Source organism: Coturnix japonica, chromosome Z (genome assembly GCF_054131305.1).
Source record: "Coturnix japonica strain WE chromosome Z, WE-NBRP24, whole genome shotgun sequence".
NCBI lineage: Eukaryota > Metazoa > Chordata > Aves > Galliformes > Phasianidae > Coturnix > Coturnix japonica.
In genome coordinates, this window is record NC_140702.1 from 48,847,609 (window position 1) to 48,864,922 (window position 17,314).

General features: G+C 44.1%; 1 protein-coding gene and 2 long non-coding RNA genes across 5 annotated transcripts in view; 1 reads left to right on the forward strand and 2 right to left on the reverse strand.

The window, feature by feature from the left end:
- LOC146753972 (uncharacterized) overlaps positions 1–17,314 on the forward strand; it is a 147,664-nt gene that overhangs the window by 74,372 nt on the left and 55,978 nt on the right. The gene's annotated exons all lie outside the window — the stretch shown is intronic.
- Positions 4–4,701, reverse strand: LOC146753977 (uncharacterized). Its single transcript, XR_014940115.1, has 3 exons — positions 4,117–4,701; positions 691–746; positions 4–283 (listed from the first exon to the last, which is right to left on the reverse strand). It is a non-coding gene; the product is annotated as an uncharacterized LOC146753977 (long non-coding RNA).
- Positions 4,748–10,288, reverse strand: LOC146753978 (zinc-regulated GTPase metalloprotein activator 1-like). Of its 3 annotated transcripts, XM_085530744.1 has the most exons (7): positions 10,115–10,288; positions 9,399–9,485; positions 8,306–8,350; positions 7,699–7,755; positions 6,357–6,408; positions 5,414–5,482; positions 4,748–5,311 (listed from the first exon to the last, which is right to left on the reverse strand). In XM_085530744.1, exons 5-7 carry the CDS (start codon positions 6,384–6,386, stop codon positions 5,093–5,095), a joined length of 318 nt encoding a protein of 105 aa, XP_085386870.1. In that variant the 5' UTR covers positions 6,387–6,408; positions 7,699–7,755; positions 8,306–8,350; positions 9,399–9,485; positions 10,115–10,288; the 3' UTR covers positions 4,748–5,092. The 3 variants fall into 3 exon arrangements, 1 of the variants encoding a protein (XP_085386870.1); XR_014940104.1 differs by lacking the exons at positions 4,748–5,311; positions 5,414–5,482; positions 6,357–6,408 and adding an exon at positions 6,548–7,292; XR_014940105.1 differs by lacking the exons at positions 4,748–5,311; positions 5,414–5,482; positions 6,357–6,408; positions 7,699–7,755; positions 8,306–8,350 and adding an exon at positions 8,357–9,318.

Below are 17,314 nucleotides of genomic sequence, written 5' to 3' on the forward strand. Positions count from 1 at the left end.
AAAACAGGGAAGGTCACTGAGCCACAGGGCAACAGGAGCTCCAGAGATGCTCTGAGCCAGGCACATCCTTTTTAAATTAAACTATTAAAATTTAGAAGGAACATTGGTGCTGATACATGTGAACGATGAACAGGGCTTAGCTGCTCCCAGAGGCTCAGCCCAGCCTGGAGATGGATGCTCCTGGGCAGGCCTGGGGCATGGGCTGGCCCTCACAGGACCTACCTGGCTTCAGTGCTGCTGCTCGCTGCCACCATTTCCTCAACCGCAAGCGTCGTCTGCCGGCCTGCGGACACACGGACATGGCTCCTGAGTCATGCTCCTGGGTGGTCTCGAAAAACTGCTCCCGACTCCCCCAGCCCCAAATCCCCCAGATGCAAGTCATCCCCACCCTCAAAATATCCCCTACCTGCAGGTTTCGGGCTACAGTGAGCACGATAACTCCGGCCACAAGAAACATGAGGCCGTAGAGAAGGGCAAGGGTTATAAGGACAACGAGAGAGCTGCTGTCAACCATCGCTAAACGCTGGTCACGACCGCAATGGCAGAGGCGGGTCACCTCTCTGAACTCACAGCTTGAGCACGATGACACCACAATGCTGCCCACCCGCCCTCGGAATTGTGACACGCTGCGGGGCGGAGCCTGAGCATGGGTTCTCTGCCTCCTCGTGCCCACCCCATGCCTGCACTCACCTCGTGCTGGCTGCCATCCTGTTACCAGGACTGCTCTCGGCTTGGGGAAGTATCAGCTGTGGAAGCACAACACACAGAAGTTGTGAAGCATGACCAGAAAAGAAACTGCCTGTAGCCAGTTAATGAGAGAAAGCTTGTGTGCTCGAACACCACATGCTCACTGTATGCTAAGCAATCAGTGGTAGAAGGGCTTTACAGCTTTATTGCTGCAACCAATCAGAGGAATTATGGTTATGAGAATTACTCTTTTTCCAATAAAGTGTCTCTGCTATTCAATCCTGGAGTGGCTGAGTCCGTTTCTCCCAGTAAACAGTGACACCAATGTGATATCGGGACCAGCACAGCGACGCAGAGAGAGACCTCAGCAGGAGCGGGTCAGCTGGACTGACCTGGGATAAAGAAATCGCTGGTCATTGGAGTGGTGAACACAACCGAGGGCAGGATGGGGTAGAGCACATTTGCTGAAGAACAGGCAATTAGCGGACCCCTCCTGCATATCCTCACTAAGAGAGAGGTTAAGCATTGTGCTGCAAGGGTCTGCTGGCTGATGGCATCGTTCAAAGCCAATGGATTGTTTGCTACAGCTGGCAATACTGTAGCCAGAATATACTACAACAATATAACAACGGGCTGCAGATGCAATTTGGAAAGCTATAGGACAAGGAGGCTGGGATGCATCTCCTTGGGACTCATAGACTTGTGGATGTTCAGATTCCTCAGGTGCTCATGAACCTGATCTTTGCTTACAGTGAGGATGTAGATTCCGAAACCCCCTCCTACCAAACCCAAAGTTTGAGGGCTGTGTGGTGAGCAGTTATCAGAGAAGAGCGAGGCAAAAAAAGTTGCTGAGTTCCTCATCCTTCTCCTCGTCTGTTGTACAGGCCTGCGTGTGTCACTGACAAGGGGGTTACGCCCTCCTGGATTTTCTTTTTCTGGTTGAGGTACATGTAGAAGAGTTACGTGTTCTTTATGGCATCCCTTGTGAAGTTCAATTCAAGCAGGGTTTTGGCTTTCCTGAGCCTATCAACAGGCTCTGACTGATCAGGTGGCCTATAGTAGACACCGCTCACAAGGCTCCCTTTCCTGCCTTGGTCTCTTAACTGTCACCCATATGACTTCTTTAGGGACAGCTCTTCACATTCTGTTCTTTCCTGTGTAGGTAGCAATGCCCACTCCTTCCTTCCTCACCTGTGCCTTCTGAACAGCTTGTAGCCACCAATAGGCACACTCCTAACTTGCGGAATAAAACTCTATAATCCAGAGATGGGTTATAAAGCAGGTATGTTTATTCCAGCGCCGGGTGCAAGGGGGATAGCTCCACCAAACTTGCACCCCGAACTGTAAAATCGTGACACAGATATAGGTACATCTAATACAGAGTCAATGATTTCTTGGAATTCTAATACATAGTCAATAGTTCTTGGAATTCTGATACATATTCAATAGTTCTTTAGCATGCAGACCCCCTCTTGTTCTTATCTGGGGGATGCAACTCCTCTTCTGGTATTTACAGTATCTATTCTCCTCCTTGCCTGATGTCGTCCAGTGAGGTCTCACTCCTTATCTGCACCCTCCCTGCTCTCCCAGGCCCCCCGTTTCTTTTACTTGTTACCTTTAAGTTTCCTTTACTTATTTCTATAATCTACCTTTAAGTTTCCCTTCCTTGTTTCTGTAAACTACCTTTAACTATCCCCCTCCTAGCCCCCCTTTCTTCCGAATTCCAGTAGAGCATCTGTTTCCTGCTTCACTGTTCACTCCAGTCAAGATAATCATCCCACCAGGTTTTGGTGACAGCAACTATATTGTGGTTTTACAGGAGCACAGTAGCTTCCAGCTCCTCCAGTTTGTTTCCCAAGCTGTGTGCACTGGTGTAGAAGCTCTTCAGCTGGGTAGCTGGTCTTCTCACTTCCTTAAAGGATAACTCCTTAATTCCTTTTAGGTATTTCCCTTGATTTTCCCCATTGGCTTCTCCTGTTGCCCCAGCACAGAATCACGGAATCACAGAATCACCAGGACTGGAAAAGACCCATGGGATCGCCCAGTCCAACCATCCACCCATCACCAACAGTTCTCACTAAACCACGTCCCTCAGTACAACTTCTCCCAGGTCTAATTCCTGAAAACTCAGCATGACAGGAGATAAGATCCAGAGGTACTGTGTTTATTCTGGGGTTTAAGGAGACCTGTAAAAAAACAGTAAGTAAAGAGCAGTGGAGGAAACGGTGCTTTGGAAAGGTGATTTCATGTAGGAGATGTTGGGGAGGGTGCAGAGGTCATCAGATCACTGTGATTTGCCTCCGGAACAGCATCTCTGCTTCCTGCAGGGGAAAACGTGCAAATTTGTCACTGAGACAGGTGCCAAGCACATACCCAGCACACAGCGCTGCTCAAGCACTTTGGTTTTGCAGAGGCTGCTCTTCGTAGATGTCGCGGAGTTCTCTCTAGAGCTCACTCCGTGACAGCGGGAACAAACCCGGGCAGGGAAGGAACAAAAGTACCTCCCCTCTCTAACTGCACGGTGCGGTGGCCAGGCCTGGCCCGGCTACGTGCGCTCGGAGGGAGGGGAAGGGAAGGGAGATTGCCATTGGATCTAGGAAGGAAAAATGAAAAAAAAGAACGTTCTGAGAACGAGCGGCAGTTTAATGAACCCAATGACACTAAACAACGACGAGAGAGTTTCAACAAAGAGAAAAAAACAAATTCCCAATCTCACCGCGAGCTGTGGGAAGCGAGAAGCTTCCAACCATGCCGCCTCCTCTCAGAGAATTGGGCGAAACCCCGTCCTCTCCCTCCATGCCCATTTAAGGCACCGAAAAGAAAAGCAAAGAGGGGAGGGGAGGGGGTCTGGACCATGCTCTCAGCCCAGGATTTCAATTCTGGGGTGCTCCTGTGTGGAGCAGGGTGTCAGTCCCTTCCAGTGCAGGATATTCTGTGATTCTTTGATTCTTAACAGTAACATTATCATGAAGTCGTTCTTTTCACCTTGCATTAGTTCCTGGTTTGTGGAAGCTTCTCCAAGCTACCTAATACTTATGACACTATGAATCAGTTCACGTCTGCTGGTGTCCTGGTTTCAGCTGGACAGAGCTGATTTTCTTCCCAGTGTCTGGTACGATGCTGTTTTGGCTTAAGGAGAAAAACAATGTTGGTAGCACACCGGTATGTCACCTGTTGCTGAGCAGCACCTCGGACTGTCCTGCCAGCAAGGGGCTGCTGCTGACACAAAGAGCTAGAACGGGACAGAACCAGAACCACATCTTTCCTACCACACATACTGTAATTTATGGCCTCTTTTCACATACAAAAGTAACAGGTCTTTTTGCCTACTGGTACTTCTGCAAAGCGAAATGAATTCACCGGCATAAATTAAGCCTAATTCAAGATGCTAGAATTTTTTTGTGTTTAATCTAGACCATAAGAGCCAACCTTTCAACAGTAGGTGAGCTGGGATTCTTAGCAGGGCTCAGGAGTTTAACTGTGCAGTAGACTGGAAGCAGAAAAAGGTACTACTACAACATGGTGTGTCATTCAGTCCTTCTTATCACAAAAACTTGCAGATTTAAGCACAAGACTTCATCCTGTTTATAGTCCAGTGTCAACTGTTCTCATGCTTGTCTGTCACAGTTCCTATGAATACTTCTTTGATAATCTCTTTATTCAGGTTCCTACCTGCAAAGAGAAAAAAGATTAGCTAATTGTATTGTAGAGCATATTACAAAAATCCATTCCTGCAAGCAGAAGCCTGTAAGGTTTCTCACCAGAGAAGATACTTACTCTACCAATGAGTTAAAATAGTACTTTATCAAAACTAAGCTGCAGGAAACCACATTAATTTTATTTTCAAGAAATACGCAACTCAGCATTTTAAGATTTTCCGAAACGAACCTGACTTTGTACGCATTAATGACTTCATCATCTTCACAGTTATTGATTATGTGATCAAATACTCAAAGCATTCCCACGAACGTATTAGCAATTATTTGTTTTTAAAATAATCCCCAGTATGCTTACATAATTACACGGGGATGAATACACTTATGTGTAAATCACATCTTTAAAACTGCAGTCTGATATAATCAAAAAATTTTAGGTGGACCATAGCTAGCATTGTGCTGCATTGTTACACTCAATTAAACTTCTGTTTATTATGCCAATAACTGTAATCGTGGACAGAAACCTGTAACTACATCCCTAGATAAGGAGCCATCTAGGTGAAATATCCGGATGAGACCTTTCAGAGCAAAGGAGGGGACAACAACATCACCTCCTTTCACTTATGTCCTGATCATTCATCCTGTCCCACTCATGTTTGGGACTGCAAGTCTCCCCTTTCACTACACAGCAAGTAGTACTGTGGTTTGCTTCTCTGTCAGATACCTTGAGTGGTCTCATTGGCCAGCAGCTATTTAAGTGTCTCTACATGGATCAATGACAAACTGATGTTCTCTCTTTTGTCTGCTCTTTGACCTGTATGTGGCTGACAATACACTGCAGTTTCTTTCCATTTAAAAAGAGGGAAAGCACAAAACAAAGAGGTTGGAAGTTTCAGGCAAACCTTCAGTCTTATGACATCCATGGTACATCCAGTCCTATCTTTCACATTCTTTTCCCACAGAAGATTCTACAAAGAGGAAAAATGTTTTCACAAACAGAACAGCGTAAGATGATTTTCTACAAAAGGACACAGTGATTTCGCACTTGACTGCGATGTATTCATATTTACCTGTATAAAGAGATTAAGGTTTTCTTCCTTAATACTTCCTAGGACTACAAGTTTTACTGTCACTATGTCCTGTAAATGGAAAGACACACAAGACAGACAAGATAGACGCTTAAAAGCAGCATTTAGCACAGAACTGCTTATACTTTAAAAAAGTGACAGGCCAGACCCTTTCCCCTTCAATTATTTATTAAAAATCAAAACCACAAAACAGACAAAATACTGTATTTTCTCTCTAAATAAAACACAATCACCAAGATAAAAATGCAATTTAAACTGTAATATGCAAGGATTGTTTTATTGCACAGAGCAAGAGAGAAGATTCTACCCTGACATAAATGAAAGCTGGGTTACATATCTGGAAAAACAAAGCATTTCACATTCCTAACCTTCTAGCACACGTGCGATTATAGGATTTATATCAAATTTATAGGAAAACCTAATTCACTGTTACAGGTTGATCTGTTGATCTTCTGTGTGAAAACAAAGGGAAGCACTCACAGAATGTGTCTCTCTAACACCTTAATTCATACAAAGTTGTGAACAGAAACTCCCCAGTATCTACAAACACTGACATCATTTCGACCTACGGGATAAATATCAGGTGTAAGTATAGGGCTCAATTCTCAAATCTCAATTGCTCAAGAAGGGCAAATATTGAAAAGAATAGTATTACTTGTCTGTTGTAGTAATGCTCTCCATGTACAAGAACACAGTTTCCAACAACAGAACTCTTAAACCATATTTGAAAGCAGAACTCAGTATATACATTTACTATCTATCTCTATCAAAGTACATGGCATTCAGTGTAATATTCCAGAGATCTTAAACATACGATTCTCTACCTGAAACCTTCTGAAAAAATAAGATGATTAGTATGCCATGGTTGCAGTTATCCTGAACTATCTTCTAACAGCGAGACTGAAGCAGTGCTTGCTGTAATTACCTTGTCGAGATGTGCATCTGTTGTCTTCATACTCTCGAATTTTTTCTGCAAGCTGTAAACAAGCAGATGTTGCATTTGCACTGGATGGATGCAGTGTCATTATCTCAAACAAGATCTACACAAACTCTTCAGTACTGCAGACCAAAACTAAAGTGCTGTTATCAAAGTAATTTTCAACAGTTAATTCAGCTTTAATCTCAGAATAGTTATGTTTAATTATGTTTGTTTGATCTTTCAAATGATCTGTGATAGGAAGTCTGCCATAGCTTAACTGCTGGAATTCCACTGTCAATTCTCTAATTTGACTATAGTAATGTACAGAACAATTACGGATTTCCTTTCTAGATTAGGAAAAAAATTCTGACCTATGAGTGATAAAGCAAGGAGTGACCTATTGGATGGTCATTTCTGGTTGGATTCAAGCTGTCCTTGGGCCAAGAGAGTCTGTTCTGGTTAGAAACGCTTTGTTCTAACTCAGCTGTCAGTGTCTTACAAGAAAGACTTAGGAGACCCATTTTCACAACAAGGCTAGGAGTACGACCTACTAACTTTTAACCATCATAGAGTAAGTCGCCATGGACTTCTATATACATTTTACACTCTTACATCTTTATAAAACAAAAAAGTAACTTCTGACATCTGTGGGATGATTTGTTGGGCATCACTTCTTGAAACTATGTTAGGAAGTAAAAAATGAACAAAGCCATTGCTTCTAAGAGTAAAATGTGCAGTATAAAATGAAGTGAAATACTATACACCACTTTCTACTTAACTCATTCCCAAAGCTAATTCCCACTGCACACTGTGCAGTGTTTGCTAATTTAAAGCTGAGCCTCTTAGTCATAAAAGAACCAGAGGACATAACGGATCCAGGAACACGCTGAACAACATTTCCAAGGCTTAGGTTGTTGTGGAACTCAGAGTTTCCTGTGAAAACTAAGGTCTCCAGTTCATCACAATGTAAAGCAAGAAAAAAATTAAATCCTCTGAGTTTTAAGAGAACCAGAAAAAAGCACTGAGATCTTATTGATTAGTAGTAGTACTAATGGACAACTTAAAGCCTCAACAAGGGAAACGGGGGGAAAACGCCAAACAATCATGGGTGCTTTGGCTCTCATTTCATTTTACAAACCCTACAATCTTTTGCTGCATGTATCTCAAGTGGAAAAACATCCTCTTTCTATTACTTCTTACTCTTACTGAGAATTGTAAACCAGTGTCTGAACTAGAACATGGAACAGAAATTCAGATGCAGACGCTGCCTAAATGTAAATGTACCTACTTCATGCGTGTATCTATGCAATGAGCATTACTTTTAATAAAAGTGAACTTACTGTCATACCTGATTCCAGATAGACTGTCAAAAGCATGCAGGTCCAGCACATTGGAAAGATCAACTCTGCACAGATAGGGAGAGAAAGAAAGGTTTGTATTTTCACTGCATGTAGGAATTATGTGTACTGAAGCTTCGATTACTCATTTTTAAACATATAAATAATTGTCCATGTTTGTTGTTTTTTTTTCCTGATCTCTTATTCCAATGCAAAGCACCAGAAGCTAGCCCTATTTTCACATGTCAGCAGTCAGAGCTACCTACCATGGAGTAAAGCAGCTTTCAGCTGTACAGTAATATGGGAGCATAAAAAGAGAATTTTAGTGAATACAGTTAAAAAATAAATTAATACTAAAAAATCAAACAACCAACCAAACAAAAAAAACCACACAAGAATCTGTTTTCTGAAAGATGTGATTTGTATTGGATGCCTAAGTGTTATCTAATTCTCTGATGGGAACAATCGTTCTGTACCTCTTTGAACACAAGCACACATTAAAACACAGTACAGGTAGGTATGCATGTGCACAGCCAACAGATCATAATGAAAGCTTGGTAAAAATAATGTCAGGGGGACAGGATTTGGTACTTGTTGGAATACAGGTTAATCTAATACCTCGACCTTTGTGTCTCCAAAATTTCGACAAGTCCATTTATTGACCTAAAACAAATAGAAAAAAGCAAAATGAGGTGCAAACGCAACTGTAATATATCCATTGAACAATTTAACAATGTAGAGCAATACAAGAAACATAACGACATCTCTCACACTGTTACTAAATGTTTTACAGTCCAAGAGGCATCAAGAAAAAGTTTGCTTTTGTGACATTTTATATCCGAACCAAGGTCAAAATTCACAACTTCTGACAATAAAATATTACTACTGAACATAGCATTTTTCTTCTCCCAGTACAAACTGCAAGGTTAAGAATTCTCAAGAGTCTGAACCACAAATAACGTTGCAAAGTATTTCTCAATATTCCATTTTGTCTGTCAGGGTACTGAGAAAGATGGAACACACCTTTGAACACTGGTTTGATTCAGCCCATTAGTTCTTTTACATCCATGACAATTATTCAGATATCTTCCATACCCCTTTATATTTGCTAATAAACATGTATGTACTAGCAGACATTGCCCCCTGTAGTTAACTCAGACAAATGGCAACAGCTGCCCAATAGTATAAGAATGTGAGCACTTAAGACAAAGGTCTATTATAAGGCATTTTTTAGGCCTAATTTAGCCAAGGAAACAGTGTGGAGTTGCACCAGAAGAGGGTCAGGTTGGGTACTAGGAAAAGGTTCTTCACCAGAGGGCGGTAGACATGGAACAGCCCCAAGCAGCCAGAGTTCAAGGAACATTTGGATAAAGCTCTCAGACATAGAATTGGAATTTTGGGTGGTCTTGAGTAGAGCCAGAGGTTGGAGTCAATGGTCCTTGAAGGTTCCTTCCAACTTAAGAGCATCCTTTGATTCTATTCTATAATTCTACACTTCTGAGCAGGTAACATCAAATCTTACTTAGGCAAGCTGGTAAGACTGTGGAAGCACATAAATGCACTGGAAACATCTCCAGAAAGGGGCAGACTCTTTTTCACTGCTTTCTCACTGCTCTTTTTCACTACACGATCTGTTGGAACAATCATGAGATCTAATTTCTAATAACATTTGAGCATGTACAATGTCACGGTTATACCAGAAATTTCATACCTGACAGTTGTTCTGACTTTATTCAATTCTTCCCTTGACACCAAATCCGTTTTATTGACGATTACAAGATCAGCTAATGCAACCTGCCTATGCATTTGGAAAAAGAAAAAAGAACACCTTGAACAAGCAGTTTTTTGTAAGGCAGAAGCAGTATGTCTCTCATAGCACTGTAAAATTACTAGATTGTTAGTACAGGAAGGCAAACATTAACCAAACCATCAGCCAACTAAAACATCGTGGAATGACTACAGTATTAGCTTCTTGAGGTTACTTGTGGCTTGTGCATTTCAGTAGACAAAAGTAGCAGCAGCCAGTTACATGAAAGACAAGCCATGGCCACTGAAATGTTTACAAGCACAGCATGCTGAGGCTTTTTCACTGCTAGCAAAAATGTATAGCTAATGGTGAGGAGACTATACTGAAAACTGTTTTTGTAGCTGAAAGTTGAGCTTCTTTCAACCTGTTATTTGTACTCTATCTGTTGTAGTTTCCATGGAAAAAAAAAAGGAGGCATTATTTTCAGATCAACCTACTTATTAGAAAATTCATATCTAAGCAGAATGATCAAATGAAGTACAGAGTAAGTTTTGTTTTCTACCTTTGTTTAAAAGCAAGGGAGGGGAAAACCTTAGAAAAGAAAAAGAATCAATTTTGAATGATCTTCCGCACAGTGCAGTCACTGACTATGATTAAAAAAGTGGTTTTGATATCCATACCGAGATGCTTCGTTGACAAGGCCTTCTGGCTTCTCCTCTCTGAAGTGCTAGACAATAATTAAAACAACTGGATTAAGCATGTTTAAAAAATGCTCAAATTAATTTGCATTTAAACTATGCCAAAATCATTTTACACAATGTATGATTTTCATTCATACCGCTTAAGTTACTACATTGTAAAGGAACTGTTTTTATGGCCAACTATCAATGAAAAAGCTAGAAATGAAAAACTATTTCTGCACTTACCAATCCTCACTGCTCTGTAGGTCTGTTCTTTCAGTACACTTTACTTAGATGCCTCTGTTACCTGACATTTTATTCTACTTCCAGGCAACTAAATCATCTGTTAATCCGATCCAGTATGTAGTAGTCCAACCCTCTAACCTCTCCTCCCCGTAGCTGCCATTACAGTCATTAAATTACCTGACTTACAACCTTAAGTCACTTGTTACCACACTCGTGTCAGAGATATGTTCTTACTCCTCCTGCTGCTAGTAATACGGATCAATTACAGTCTCTAAGACAAAGTTCTCCCACAAATTCCATAGCATTGCAAAAATTTATTTGAAATACAACCAAGATTCTTGAGTGAAATGATAGAACCTAGAACAAAACTATTGTCGTGAACCTGCTTTAGCAGGATTGGACTTGATGATCCCCAGTTGTCCTTTCCAACCCCCACAGTTCTGAGATTCCATGAATCTCAGAATATCAAGTCACATACGACTCTGAGACAGGCACCTCCTTTCTAAATAAAACTCTTAAAGTTTAAAAGGAACATTGGTGCTGATATATGTGAACCATGAACAGGGCTCAGCTGCTTTATCTCCAGGCATTTTCTGGCCATGTGCATGGAGAGCTTACCCCGTTGGCCGCGGCCATCTGGACGACGATCTCGATGGCCGTCTTGCTCAAGTAGCGGCCGTCGCTGCCCACCACCATGGTGCAGCCCTGGCGGTCGCGGAGATCGACGGAGGAGAGCAGGCTCTGCACGAAGCTGGGCAGGTAGTTGCGCTGGCTCTCCAAGAGCCCCGTGGGGCGCCGCAGCCCCCCGCCGCCCGTCGGCCGCTGGTCCTCGTAGGGCGTCGTCTGCACCGTCAGCACCGGGATGGGGTTCCTCTCCATAGCGATGCCCGGTGCCGCCCGCCCGGCCGCGGCTCCACTGCGGAGCGGCGGCCTCACACAGGCTCCCGGTCGGAGCCAACGGCGGGGCGAAGAGAGGCGGTTCCGTCCGCCTCAGCGGCGCGGGCTCGGGCTCCCTGACGGCCGGCCCCCGCGGGACGGAGGCGGGTCGGCTCGCCCCTCGGAGGCCCGGGGGGCGGTGGGACAGCGGCGCAGCGGGGGTGCCTGGGAGGGCGCGGGGTCGCGCCGCCCCTTCCCCGTTCGGCGGAGCCCCGCCGGCGCCGCGCTGCGCGCAGGGACGCGCGGGACTTCCCAGAGCCGTGCCGTCTGCAGGATGCCCACTGCTCCCAAGGCTGATCCCAGGGAGCCCTCCTGCTGGAGGGGACACCTCCCTCTAGACCAGCTTGCTCCAAGCCTGCTCACGCTTCTTTTCATGCAGTCTAGGCTACTGTTGGCCTTCTGGGCTGCAAGCACGCATTGCCAGCTCATATTGAATCTTACCTCAACCCACAGCCCCACAGCCCTCTCCTCAGGGCTGCTCTCAAGCCATTTCTCTGCCCAACATGTATCTGTACTCAACGCAGGGGCAGGAAAAAAAGGTTCAGACAAGCTTAAGAGTGATGACTTCAGGGATGCCACATCTGTTTTTCCCAGTGCTTTCTCTTCATCAAAGGTATGTTATGACACAGCCTTCTTTATCTTCCATCACCCTTTCCCAGGAGTGCTGCAGGCCATGTTTCCTGCACACTGGTACTTGGGCACAATGCAGCCTTCCACGTTTAACATTCATAGCTTTTTTTTTTTTTCTTTCCTGCTGCCTTATTGCACTGTCTTATCAGAGCTTGTGTACTCAACAGCCATCAACAAAACTATCTTTTAATGTGGCAAAGATGAGTTATCAGGTTGGACAGTTCTTCAAAACACATAAATTGCTCCCGGTACCTACAGAGCTAAACAGAGGAGCAGCACAGCACGCGTGGTCTATAACAGAAGTGAGGATTTCATACACCAGCATCCATCTGCAGCATCCCTGGGAATCATATTTTTGAATAGTTTCATTTTTGTTGTATAAGTAAAATTGACGGATCCGCCAACTAACCTGACTTATCCCAGGACCTCAACTGTCTGGGGGAGAGACACAAACATGGACGCCATGATGTCTTCTCTCAATTTATTGTTGCGTCACACTCCTTATATACCATCCTAAATCCCACACAGACGTGTACACCCACTAGGCAAAACCCGATGCACGCAAAAGAACCTATACACACACCTACCTAAACCCCCCGCCCACTAACTCTTAACCTACAGGCCCAACTCAGCTATTCTAGAACAGAACATCTACTCAGAACAATTGTATGCACTCATAAATCCTTACAACAACAACTTAGTACCCCAACATAAAATCCATGCAATTTCTTGGATTTAAATGGGATTGTTTATTTATTCGTTTGTTGAAGCTCTTTATTTTTGTTGAAGCTCTTTATTTATTTATTTTTCTTGTCTTGGAAATGTGTCCAGCTGTACTGAGAAAATGCTGCTTTCACGTTCTTCAAATACTGAAGTGTTCTTTTCACTTAGCTAATTAAATTCACCCTCCTTCACTGATGGTGGTGGCAGAAAGCACAAGTTTAGCTCCTAACGTACCTTGGATGTCGTCATCCCATGTCGCAGTGGTGTCAGTAAAATCCTTCAACAAAAAGCTGAAGACAAAATTCTCTTAGTTTTAAAGAAAAAAACATTTGGAAAGGAAGAGAAAAATATCACCATGAATGTAAAAAGTTCCATCACTAAAAGTACGCAGGCTTTTCCTTCCTTGCCTTTACTACTGCGAAGAAGCATAAAGTCAAGATCAGCTTAGGAATTTCCGAGGAGAAAAGAACGTTATTGCAGAACAAAGCATGTAGAGGCAATAAAATAAATGCTACCACTAGACGGTAGCAAATACTAATTTATTGTATTCTGATAACAGAATATTTGACCATTAAAAAACAAACAAACTAACTAACAAAACCAAACAGTGAAATCCTGTGAGAAGGGAACAAGTGGGATAACTGCCTGACTGGAATAAAACTCTGTTCTCTCTGGAGACAATAACAGAATTTCTCATTGAGGATAATTCACTTAGTAGGCTCCAAATTCTAATTTCCTGGTCAAGTACCTGGCTTGTCTAATAGTTTGAATGTTTGTCTTCTAAGGTGCTAAGCTTTCACAGAATTATAGAATCACAGAAACCTCAGAGTTGGAAGGGACCTCTGATGGCCATCTGGTCTGACTCTCCCACAACGAACAGGAAACTTCAGGGCTTATTCCATGGAACTGGAGTATGAACCTTTCAATGATCCATACTGCACATGATGTTATGATGTGGAATATTGATAGCGGCATTACAAAACCATGACACAAGGGGCGCATTGCCAGGTGTTTTTTGGCAGGGCTGTGTGGAGAGTGTTTATGCAGATACGTGCTGCCGAAGCCTGGAGGGCTGCAACGGTACCGACGTGAGTAAATATGGACAGGCAAGCAGCATACGATTTATTTTCCGCTTTTCTTAGGCGGAGACAGTTTAAAGGTATAGACTTAGTAAAGGATCTCCCTGCTTTATTGAGCCGCGCGGTCTCATATGGCTTTTTTGCAAATCCCCACTCGGTGCACACCTTAGAGGAGTGGCGGCGGTATGGGGATAAACTGTGGGAGTTAGTTTTAGACGATGATAAGCCAGCAAAAAAGAGAAGTAAGTTGTGGAAAGCAGTGCATAACGAGTTGTTGATGAGTCAGGCGGAAAAAAGGGCAGCTCAGGAAGCTCAAGCTGCGCAGAATCAAGATGATGGGCTGCCATGGGGCACTAGTGTCCCGAACCCCCCTGTTTTTTCCTCCGTTACCTTGCCGGCTGCAGCCTCAGCGCCCTCTGCACCCCCTCGCGAAATGCAGGCTGACCTAGGAACGGAGCCCACGGAGGTCTCCTCTAGCCCTCCCCCTCCGCCGTCCGGAGCTCCGCCGTCCGGAGCTGCCTCGGCGCCGCTCCATGTCTCGGCACCGCCTGTGCCGCAGCCGCAGCCGTCCGGCTGCTCTGAGCTCCCGGTGGCTCCGGAGCCGTCAATTCTGCGCGGGTCGGGTCCGATCTCTGGGGCTGGGTCTGATCTTGCGGGGACTGTCGCAAGGGAAAGACGCGAGTTGTGGTCTATGCTGGCAAGGCACGGGATGGAGGATGGCGATAATGAGTTAGTACAGACAGCAACTGAGAATCTTGCATTCCCTGTTGTTTACACTCCCTTGCCGCAGGGAGGAGTCCAGGCTGAGATTCAATCTCTGGACTGGAAGATGTTATCACAGTTGCGGGCTACAGTAGGGACATATGGGGTGACTAGTGAACCGGCCAGGCAAATGATAGATGATCTTTTTAGTGCGCATATCCTTCTCCCAGCAGATATTAGAAGCATAACGAAATTGATCTCTACCCCTCATCAGTTAATATTGTTTAATGCTCATTGGCATCAGCAGGCTGTGGCGTCCGCAGCAGTACAGAGAGGACCAGGAGACCCCTTAGCAGGTGTAACAATGGAACAATTGTTGGGTCTCGGGGCATGGACTCGAATAGAGGCTCAGGCGATTTCTGATCCTGAAGTTTTGCGAGAAACTATGAATATAGCCAGGAAAGCTATGGATAGTAGAAAAGCTGCGGGGGGAACGCCCATTTACATGGGAATAAGACAGGGGCGTGAGGAGCCGCTAGGTAATTTCATAGATAAGGTTGTGGATGCCATCAAGAAGGCTAGTGTTCCAGAATATATGCAAGGGGCATTGATTAAACAATGTGTGCTCCAAAATGGCAATTCCTCAACCCGATCTCTGGTTAATACATTGCCCGGAGATTGGTCAATCCCCGAGTTGCTAGAAAAGGCTGCTTCGGTTCCAACTGGAACCCAGGCATTCTTAGGAGTGCTTTACAGAAAATTAGTGACGGGTTGCAAGAGCAGGCAAAGGCATTTCAGGAGCAATCTAGATCCTCGCATACTCAGGTTTTAGCAGCCCTTGCACCCCTCCAAGCTGCAGTCGCTACAAGCCCACGCTCGCAGAACAGCTCCCGCGTGAAATGTTTCCGTTGTGAAAAAACTGGCCACATCCGTCACGAGTGCCAAGCCACTGGGATTTGGTGCAGCAAGTGTCAATCCAACACCCACAACGCTGCTGTATGCTAGAGGGAGTCGGGAAACGTGAGAAGCAGCGCGAGAAAGAACAGCGGCCGCGCTCCGACACAAGCAGCCGTTCCCAGCCACCCCCCCCCCTCGTCGTGCGCGGCTGCGTCTGTGCAGCCCGCGTGTAACGTGGTTAAAGACACGGATGGACTGAAACCAGGGGATCGTTGTGACCCAGGTCCAGAAGATCCAGAAAGCGAATCGGACGCATTTCCTCCTGATGATACTTTGAAGGAAGCAGGAATCACAAATTTCCCTACAGCATCCTGTGATGTCTTAGAGCCGTGCAGAAAAGAAACAATATTAAGGGGTGATGCTGACACGTTGCAAACCTTTCCTAATCAGGTCCCCCGTTGGGAATCCCTGCCTTACGAGGCAGTGAAGGAGCTAAGGGAGTCAGTGAGAACATTCGGAGTTCAGTCAGCCTTTCCATACAATCTTTTGGTTACAAACAGTGACAGTTACGCTATGACCCCTCACGACTGGAAAACTGTGTTAAGAATGATCCTCTCTCCTATGCAATACACCGTGTTTCTGACTGAATATCAGCTACATAATTTGACTGATAGCTCTTTGCCTCAGACTCGGACAAATCCCTGTGACACAGCACCTCTTCAACTGTGTCAGACAAATGTCACTCACATTCCTGAATTTGGCCGTCTAAAATATGCACATGTAACAATAGATATTCATTCTTCTTACGTATTTGCCACAGCACATACAGGTGAACACAGTCATGACACCCGTAAACACTGGTTATCTGCTTATGCTGCTATGGGAATCCCACATACTACAAAAACAGATAATAGGCCTGCGTATACCTCTAAGGCCACTCAAACTTTCCTCCAAGAAGGGTGTGTTAGACATACTACAGCCATTGCTCATTCTCCCACTGAACAAGCTATCACTGATCACATTTATCAAACACTGAAATCCATTCTTATTATTAAACGAAAAAGGGGGAATATGGGAGACACACTACAAGAAATATTATGCAAGGTTTTGCTTGTTTTGTTTGTGCTGAATTTTTTGAATCGTGTTCATAGAGATACAGCTTATGTGGATCGTCATTTTGAGGCTTCCCCAGTGCTAAAGGAACAGCCTATGGTTAATGTTTGGAATATGGCCACAGGACTTTGGGACTGTCCCCTACCATTGACAACTTGGGGTCGTGAATATGCTCTTATTTCCACAGGGACTGGCCCTACGTGGGTTCCAGCATGATATGTTTGGTCTCATCTGAAGGCAGAAAATAGCATCCAGCCTTTAAAGTAGTTGTAATTGTGTGTTTCTTACTTAGTGGTATTGTTTTGTAACTTGCTGTGTTATAGATAATATTACTAATAGTTTGACATAGTGTGTGATTTTCTGTTTTATCAATGCAGTCTCAAGATTTAGAGTTTAAGGCATTAGCTAGGATGTTGTGTGCTTCTTCTATTTTAGTAATAGATCAGATGTGTATTAAACAGGATTTGATCTAATCAATGCTAGAATCTACAGGAATAGCTCTTTTAATGTTTTAGTACTGTTTGGTTATGATATTATTAGCCTATTAATTAGCTTTTCTTAATTTGCAAAGACAAAACCTGGAAAGGAATCCCAGACAAAGAGATGACCCTGTATCATAGAACAGATACCTCTTTTACATCCAATTAATTGGGATCTGAAAATATAACCATGCATCATTTGACAAAAGTGCACGCTAATAGAACTAAATTGGATAGTTTATTTTGTTTTCCAAGCAGGTGTTCCACTTGGGCTCTATATCACGCACTGGCCATGCGGATGTGGTGTACAACTGGAAGAAATCCTTCAGACCCTGAATGCAGGAGAGAATCTGTGATGGGTGAGAGAGGAAAGGTGCACCTTGAAGCAGGGGACG

What these genes read in the sequence shown, in the direction of transcription:
- LOC146753978 (XM_085530744.1), bottom strand. Translation starts at nt 6,386, where the DNA reads ATGAAGACAACAGATGCACATCTCGACAAG. An exon ending in CAGATGCACATCTCGACAAG is followed by an intron (nt 5,483 to 6,356) that starts GTAATTACAGCA and finishes TTCCATTTACAG; the next exon opens with GACATAGTGACAGTAAAACT. An exon ending in ACCTTAATCTCTTTATACAG is followed by an intron (nt 5,312 to 5,413) that starts GTAAATATGAAT and finishes TCCTCTTTGTAG; the next exon opens with AATCTTCTGTGGGAAAAGAA.